The 8,942-nt window shown below is 48.5% G+C and overlaps 1 protein-coding gene across 1 annotated transcript; it reads left to right on the forward strand.

Moving 5' to 3' along the window:
- The first annotated feature begins 392 nt into the window (after positions 1-392).
- Positions 393-6,727, forward strand: LOC140904597 (uncharacterized). The gene is made up of 5 exons (XM_073327028.2): positions 393-434; positions 1,465-1,591; positions 4,702-4,815; positions 5,226-5,774; positions 6,027-6,727. The coding sequence occupies exons 1-5, from the start codon at positions 393-395 to the stop codon at positions 6,725-6,727; spliced, it is 1,533 nt and encodes a 510-aa protein (XP_073183129.2).
- The last annotated feature ends 2,215 nt before the right edge of the window (positions 6,728-8,942 follow it).

The raw sequence follows: 8,942 nt of genomic DNA on the forward strand, positions 1-8,942 counted from the left end.
ACCCAGTTCCTGACTCCATGTCCCTCCTGCTGGGATGTGGCTGCCGTGGGGTCAGTGTCAGAGGGAATCCTCGAAAGGGGCTCCTTTGGTTCTGCTTTTTTCTGGGATTGCGTTCAGAGACTTTGTTTTGGGATGCGGGAGGGAGAAAGGAAGTTAAAAGTGTGTCTGTGGGCCTAGCCTGGCAGGAGGGGCCAGGTGTCTGCTGTAATCCAGAGATTGAGCATTTTCTGAGCACGGCAGAATCTCGGATCTCGCTCTGCAAGGAAAGAGCCTGGGGGAAGCGTGATGTGAATTGAACTAATGTCCGTTCCTAAACTTCTACAACAGCCCTTCTTGCCCGGCCAGGTTGCAGACCGACGCTCATGTTTCTTTCCGGTTCATCCCGTCCTCCCATGGGACCAGGGAGTGACATGGCTGCAGAGGAGCCAGCTCAGGTAGGGATTATTGTGGGGGGTTCTGATCTGTTCCTGCAGGAGGGAGAGGGACAGGAAATACACGGGAGAGGGGAAGGTTTGCACCGTCTGGTTTGGAGGTTGGAGTGGGGCAGGAAATGCACAGGGTGGAGAAAGGGAGGAGGCCAGGGGGTGGCAGACCTGCTGGGAGTTGTTTAATAAGTGGCCTAGATTCTAGGAAGAGACCCATGAGGTTCGGAGGTGGAAATGCTCCAATCTGGTGAACAGAAAATAACCTACCTAGATGGGGCTGGGAAAAAGGACCAGACTCCTAGTGCTGGAGCCTGACCCAACTAACCAGCGGGTGCCTTGAAATACGAAGGGGGAAGCCACCAGTCAGGCTTAGGGGAGATTCCCCTGCTTCATATCCAGCTCTAGGAGTGGCTAAGTCATTATGCAAGGTAACCTATTTCCCCTTGTTTTTTCCTGCCCCCCCCCACCCCCCCAACGTTCTTGTTAAACCATGGATTTGTGCTGGAAATGGGCCACCTTGATTATCATACACATTGTAAGGAGAGTGATCACTTTAGATAAGCTGTTACCAGCAGGAGAGTGGGGTGGGAGGAGGTATTTTTTTCATGATTTGTGTGTATATAAAAAGTTCTTCTACACTTTCCACAGTTTGCATCGGATGAAGTGAGCTGTAGCTCACGAAAGCTTATGCTCAAATAAATTGGATAGTCTCTAAGGTGCCACAAGTCCTCCTTTTCTTTTCACAAGGAAGAGGGTGTTGGGCTTCCTTCAAGAGATCTCTCCCTAGACCCTGCTCGGGGCAGCATCTCCGGTATCAGTCTGTGGCTAGTAGGTGTGTGATGGATCTGCTGGGAGAGAGGAGGGGTGTCTCTTCGCCCCCTCACCCTAGTGTTTCCTGGGTGCTCTGAGCGGGGTGGGGGTGGGACTCTGTTGGCTGCGGTCCACCCAGAGTTTCCGTTTGATTGTCTCCTCTCCCCCACGAATAGTGGGGCTGTGAGTGGGGCAGCAGGTCCTGAGTGTGGGACTCTGGCTCTTTCAGGGGCCGGTGACCTTCGAGGAGGTAGCTGTGCATTTCACCAGGGAAGAGTGGGCTCTGCTGGACCCCGCTCAGAGAGCCCTCTACAGAGACGTCATGCAGGAGACCTATGAGAATGTGACCTCGCTGGGTAAGGGTTCCTGTCCCCTCGGTTCTTGGAAGGGGAACGGAAGTGATGAGGTTCACGCCACCCCCACAATGCCACCTCTGCTCTGTCCTGTTCCAGCATCACCCCAGCATGCCAGTGACACACACACGACCAGCGACCCTCCCCTGCTGCTGAACGTTGTGGGAAGAGAGCACAGGAGCAGAATCGCACAGTGTCAAATATCTCCTGTTTGCACAAGTAAAACGGGGGGTTAGGTCCAGCATAACGAGCAGAAGCTTCCTACCCCTGGCCTTCTCTCAAACCCTGAGCCTTCTCCACCCAGACCAGAATGTGCTTGGGGTGGAAGAAGCAGGCTGCTGGGGTCAGAGCGGCTGGTCCAGGGTTACTGATCACACAGACCTTGAATGCTGGCTGGGGGAATCCAGACAAGGGAGCTCCAGCAGCAGAGCATTGAAACTCAGCCAGGATTACAGATGACACAACTCCTCACTGCTCCGGATTGCCCCGTGCATGGGACAATGGCCTCGGTTGCTGGTGAAAATCCTTGAGACCTGGAGAGTTGCTCCCCCATCCGCATGTGCACTAGCCACAATCTACCTTCTCTGCAGACTTGGTTTTTTGAGTCCCTCATTCCTGAAGTCACATGACCCCGATTCTTATTTTTCACATTCTGCTTTTCTAGACTATTTAGAGTCTGTTGCTTCTGAATGATAGTTTCTAATTTCCCAGTGTTCTCCACACCCAGGGATTTTCCTACTCCCTCCCATTGCACTGGACTCACTAGGTTCCCTAGTATTTAAGAATGGCCACACTGGGACAGACCAAAGGTCCATCTAGCCCAGTGTCCTGTCTTCCGACAGTGACCAGCGCCGGGTGTCCCAGAGGGAATGAACAGAACAGGGAATCATGAAGTGATTCATCTCCTGTCACCCATTCACAGCTTATGACAAACAGAAGTTAGGGACACCATCCCTGCCCATCCTCGCTAATAACCATTCACGGACCTGTCCTCAATAGATTTCTCATGGTGTTTTTTGTTTTTTTTTTTGTAACCCTATTATAATCTTGTCCTTCACAACGTCCTCTGGCAAGGAGTTCCCCAGGTTGACTGTGCATTGTGTGAAGAAATACTTCCTTTTGTTTCTTATAAACCTGCTGTCTATTAATTTGATTGGGTGATTCCTACTCCTTGTGTTCTGAGAAGGAGTAAATGACACGTCCTTATTTACTTTCTCCACGGCAGTTTTGATTTTATAGACCTCTCTCATATCCCCCCTTTGTCTCTTTTCCAAGCTGAATAGTCCCGGTCTTTTTAATCTTTCCCCGTACAGAAGAGTTTCATACCTGTAATCATTTGGGTTGCCCTTTTCTGAACCTTTTCCAATATATCTTTTTTTGAGATGGGGCAACCACATCTGCAGGCAGTATTCGAGATGTGGGTGTACCATGGGTTTATATAGAGGCGATACGATATTTTCTGTCTTCTTATCTATCCATTTCAGAATGATTCCCAACATTCTCTTTGCTTTTTGACTGCCGTGGCACACTGAGTTGATGTTTTCAGAGAACTGTGCCCAGTGACTCCAAGATCCCTCTGTTGAGTGGAAACAGCTCATTTAGAGCCCATCATTTTATATGTGTAGTTGGGATTATGTTTTCCAATGGGCTGCAATATGGTGCTATCCTGACACCTAGTTCTGCTGAGATCCTGCATTCAGTGAGATCCCTGCCCTTCCTGTTCCCGTTCTCATAAAACAAGAAGAGCATCCAAATGCGTGTTTACCTTCATTCCCTCAGCGGTCCTCATGGGAATCCCTGATCGGTTCCAAAGTGTATTAAAACCTTTCTTAAAGGGTTACCTCTTGGTGGTTATCAGGTCCTGTGAGTTTGTAGCCCAGAAAGACCCCCCTCAGTCAGCTCAAACTCAGCTGTTTATCCCCCAAAAGTCTGTCGTCTTCAGTCTCCTGAATGAGGGGAAATCCGTCACTTCCCCTTTCTGCGTTGGGTAAAGCTTCAAAAGGTGGAGCTCTGCATAACCAGCCTTGAGATCTGGCATTCATCACCCTGTAGTGATACCAGCTTGCACAGGAAACCCATCCCGCAGCCCTTCCTGGTATCATGTGGCGCATCTCGGCATCATAGTCTGTGAAGAATTCATGCTTTCAAGGGCTGGCTTAGATATACAGATAACAGTCATAATTAGGGCAAGAGTTTGCAGGCAATGAAAACAGAGTAATTGACAAACGTGAGCAATATCTAATCCTTTAAAGCCTGAAAGTGCCTTGCGGGGAGGGGACAGGAGCCGGCTGTGTGGGGGCGGTGGGGCTCATATACTGGGCATTGAGAGCCTAGAACCAGCTGTGCGTTGGAGAGACGGGGCATGAACCAGCTGTGTACAGGGGAAATGAGCAGGGGAGAGGTGCTGTGGACACGGCCGCGAGCAGCTGTGAGTGCCGTCCTCTCTGCAGCATGATGAGAGAGCCTGGCGTCCCACTGCCGATCCCAGACTTGTATGAGGAGGGAAGAAATTGGCATCAAGTCTCAACCGCAGCCAGCCTGTGCCCTGGGGAGGAGACGGGTGTCTCCAGGGAGAAATCTGGGGGATTGTGACCCTGCATGCCCCACCCACCCTCTGATCAGCAATTCCGGATATTAACGGTGATTCCAGAAACAAAGAGTAATTTTGGAAAAAATGCAGTCCTAGCGACAATTTCTGGAAAACACTGGCCTTGGTTGTAACATTAAATCCGATAGTCTCAAGATCTAGGCCTGTGTTGATCAGATCTGCCACTCTGCCTTCACGGAGTTCACTCTGCTGGTGGGTTCTACCCCTTCCCCCATTCTGTGTCTGCCTTGTCTATTTAGATTGTAACTTCTTCAGGACACGGGCCATCAACGCTTCTCGGTTGGTACTGTGCCTAGCAAAATGAGGACCCACTGTTAGTTGGCCCTTAGGCACTAAGGTAATGAATATGATTTATAATAATCATCTCCTGGCACTTTGAGCCAAGGAAGCCGGCCTTGGGACGTTACTACTTAAAAGTGAGCTGGGCTTAAAAGCATGGAATATTCTTTGTGACAAGTATCCCACAAATTCCACTGACCTCCCTTGTTTTCTTTGCCTTGAGCAGGGTTTCCAGTTTCCAGAACTGATGTGATCTCGCAGCTGGAACGAGGGGAGGAGTCGTGCGTCCCAGACCTTCATGACTCTAAGAAAAAAGTGCTCCCGAGAGCTGCCTGCATAGGTGAGGCATTGGTTAAACCAACCCCAAAACTGTCAGTGAATACAGGAAACATTTGGGATGCCCTACAAAGACCTTGTGAGCTCTCCAAGTTCTGGATTGTTCCCTGCAGATGTAGAATCGTTAGGCAGAGGTCACTCATGGCTTCCCACCTATCCTGACTGACAACTGGCAGCAGGTCCCTCCCCAATCTCGCTGTCCCCTGAGATTTCTTCTGAGATACGGACCCAGAACTGATCCCTTCCTTTCTCTCCTCTGGGGAAGGTTGAAGGGAAAATCAGCTCCTGATAGGTTTGATCTGTCCTGTACACATTTTGGTTCCTTCATCCCTTTTCCCATTCTTCTCTCTGAGATTTGCTTTCTCTCTGGCGCAGGCAGAGACTTACGTCTGGATTCTCTCGGTCTCCTGTCAGGTGTTGGGATGGTGAGTGAAAACGAGGAGGAGCCCCAGCAGGAAGATGCTGAGCGAGTAGAAGCCCATGGGATGTTGTCAGGAAGGTCCAAAGGGAATGATTCTGGGAGCTGTGCACGCCCAGAAAAAACAAAAGCCTGTGAGAGTCAGCAGAGGCCAGAGGAAAACTTCGGTAGCCAGTCAGACCTTATTACACGTGAGAGAATGAACTTGGAAGGAACACGCTACACATGCCTCGAGTGTGGGAAAAGCTTCAAAGGGAGCTCAGACCTTGTCACACATCAGAGAATCCACACGGGTGAGAAACCTTACGCATGCTGTGTGTGTGGGAAATGCTTCAAGCGGAGCTCGCATCTCATTGCACATAAGAGAATCCACGTAGATGAGAAACCTTATGGCTGCCCTGAGTGTGGGAAACACTTCAAGCAGAGCTCACACCTTATTACACATCGGAAAATTCACACGGGTGAGAAACCTTATGGATGCCCTGAGTGTGGGAAACACTTCAAGCGGAGCTCACACCTTATTACACATTGGAAAATCCACACGGGTGAGAAACCTTACGGATGCCCTGAGTGTGGGAAACACTTCAAGCAGAGCTCACACCTTATTAGACATCGGAAAATCCACACGGGTGAGAAACCTTACGAATGCCCTGAGTGTGGGAAGCACTTCATTGACAGTTCATCCCTCCTCTCACATCAGCGAATCCACACAGGGGAGAGGCCCTACACATGCTCTAAGTGCGGGAAAAGCTTCAATCACAGCTCTACCCTAATCACACATCAGAGAACGCACACAGGAGAGACCCCCTACATGTGCTCTGAGTGCGGGAAAAGCTTTAATCGGAGCTCTGTACTGACCACACATAGAAGAATCCACACAGGTGAGAAGCCTTATGGATGCTCTGAGTGTGGGAAACGCTTCAGTCGGAGCTCATACCTTATCATACATCGGCGAATCCATACGGGTGAGAAACCTTATGGATGCCGTGAGTGTGGCAAACACTTCAATCAAAGCTCAGCCCTTACCACACATCAGAGAATCCACACTGGTGAGAGGCCCTACATATGCTCTGAGTGCGGGAAAAGCTTCAATCACAGTTCTACCCTAATCACACATCAGAGAACGCACACAGGAGAGACCCCCTACATGTGCTCTGAGTGCGGGAAAAGCTTTAATCGGAGCTCTGTACTGACCACACATAGAAGAATCCACACAGGTGAGAAGCCTTATGGATGCTCTGTGTGTGGGAAACGCTTCGATCGGAGCTCATACCTTATCATACATCGGCGAATCCATACGGGTGAGAAACCTTATGGATGCCGTGGGTGTGGCAAACACTTCAATCAAAGCTCAGCCCTTTTCACACATCAGCGAATCCACACAGGAGAGAGGCCCTACACGTGCTCTGAGTGTGGGAGAAGCTTCAATCAGCGCTCAACCCTTATTAGACATCAGAAAATCCACATCGGAGTGATCTCTAACAAATGCCTTGACTAGGGCTGGCCAAAGGTGTTTTTTTTTTAAGAAAAAAATCACATTTGCAAATTCCCACTTAGTGATCTGTGCCCCATCTTCACCGTGGTTACTCAGCTCCCCCAGATGAGTTGCCTGCTTCTGCTTTTTGCAGCTCACCCTTCTTTGGGGTCAGTCCTGTGATGTTTTCTATCAACTCCTTTCCTTTTGAGTCGAAGGAGCGTGTGTCCCTCCAGCCAGGAATGTTCATCAGCTCCAGGTGGGGGAGAGAGGTTTGTTCCCAACAAGCTACACTGAGGCAAAAACTACCCGTGCCATACATCCATTAGGACTGTACATGGCGTTGGCTGCTCAAGTTAGTGATCTTGGTATTAAAAGACAATTACAGTTGTCGTGCAGATGCAGCCGAGGTGCAGTGGTTGGCATTAGCTTTCCCCTTGACCTGACCTAAACTCCATCACTTTTCCTAGTCTAAACAAACCCTGAGCATCACAGTTATACTGTTCCCCCATTTAAAAACAATTGTTAGTCATCAAGTTCCCCCACCAGGAACATATTGTTTCATTCCCAGTTGTCACAGTTCATCAGAGCGCTGTTGCTTCAGGTCTTCCTGAAGGCAGATATTTTTACTCCCGTTTTCCTCCCTTAAAATATATTGAAGTATAACAAGGAGCAGGAATAGGGAAGGGATAGGGAAAAATGTCTTTTCCCCTCTGTAACAACAGAAGAACATAGGGTAAATCAGAGGGATTCTCCATCACCATCTCTATCCCCCTGTTCTTCAATTGGTAAGGTCAATATTTCCCGAAGGGGCTGGGAAGAGGATTCTCTAGTAAATGATTTGGAACTAAGCAAAAGACCCATTCATTTGCCTCCCAAAGCAGTTGTGGCCCATGCCCTGCAGGAGGTTGCTCCTGAAGATCTTCCCTTCCTAATCAGGTGCATGTTGCCTCTTATTTGGGAAATGCAATCCCTTCCTAGGTAGAGATGGGAAAAATGGAAGTGACATTTCTGTTCAGCTCACTCCTGGGAGATGCTGTAAATGTGTAGGAAATGACATCCATGAGGAATGTGATAGAGCTGCAGAAAGACACCCATTTTGAGTAGATACCTGACATTTGGTGTCTTAGAGGGATTCTAAGGCGCACCTGAATTTAGTCCCTTATTTAAATCTGTTGCACCAGATTAAAGAAACAAAAGGGCATATTTGGGGGAGTTCTACCTCACTATCGCTACTGGTATGTCGTGTGGTTGGTGAAGAATTCTACGCCAGAGCCGTGTAAAATTGCTACAACTAAGGTCAAAGATTTGACAAGAACTCAGGTAGAAATGAGAGGTTTCAGTGGTTGATTTTCACCCCAGAGATGGACGCTATGGTGACCTGTGGCCAAGGTAAACTGTTTTTAGAATTGCTCACACTTCTAAAGGATGCCATGATGAAACTGGGAACAACTGTCTTTTACCATTTGGATCCCAAGTTTCCTGAAGCACAGAGAGAAACAGCTGATTCCTTCAGAGCCATGCCATGCCTATGGGTCCCAAACTGGCTGCCTTGCTGGACAAGAAGCACTTCTGTGTTGGTTAAATGTTGGTAGCCAATGAGGGAATGTAACAGATTCCAAGTTCAGACTGCAGGATACATGAATGCTGAGTCCAGAGTCTGTGGTTTGGTCTCTTAGTTTTGCTCTTGAGTCTAATGCATGTGTCTCACTGTTCCGCCTCCTGCTACTCTGAAAGATTAGAAAGTGTGAAAGTAGAGCACAGGTGGCTTTTCTCATGATGCAGCCTTCCCCCGTAGTGTGAGACCCCTTCCACCCACACTTCTGGGAGAAGACCCAGGGAGAAATGAACCCTCAGAAATGGAAGGCTCCTAGGTTATGGGAGAATGTGATTTCACACAGAGCTCACTGGGTGAAAATGGGAATTAAGAGAAAACTGCCCTAAAGGTTTATAGTTTGTAATCTTTGAAGAAATTGTTACCAGCAACAAGGAAATTGCACATGAAGTTTATTAGTGTAAGGTAAGAGGCTGATTCTGTGATCACTTTCAGTGTTACAGCATAATTCAGGTTTTCTTCTAGCCCCCTCCTACAAAATAGCAAATGGTGGCTAATCCTGCAATAAAAACCTGACTCCAAAGGAATCAGGTTTGGGGGAAAATGTGAGAGAAATAGCATGTACGAGAATAGAGACCCAGTATAGACTGGAATGATTTCTGTTTCAAATGGAATTTATTTGGT

Source organism: Lepidochelys kempii, unplaced genomic scaffold (assembly GCF_965140285.1).
Source record: "Lepidochelys kempii isolate rLepKem1 unplaced genomic scaffold, rLepKem1.hap1 scaffold_29, whole genome shotgun sequence".
NCBI lineage: Eukaryota > Metazoa > Chordata > Testudines > Cheloniidae > Lepidochelys > Lepidochelys kempii.

Coding starts and splice junctions, on each gene's coding strand:
- LOC140904597 (XM_073327028.2), top strand. CDS start 393: ATGGGACCAGGGAGTGACATGGCTGCAGAGGAGCCAGCTCAG. Junction 435..1,464: donor CTGCAGAGGAGCCAGCTCAG/GTAGGGATTATT, acceptor TGGCTCTTTCAG/GGGCCGGTGACCTTCGAGGA. Junction 4,816..5,225: donor CCCGAGAGCTGCCTGCATAG/GTGAGGCATTGG, acceptor GTCTCCTGTCAG/GTGTTGGGATGGTGAGTGAA.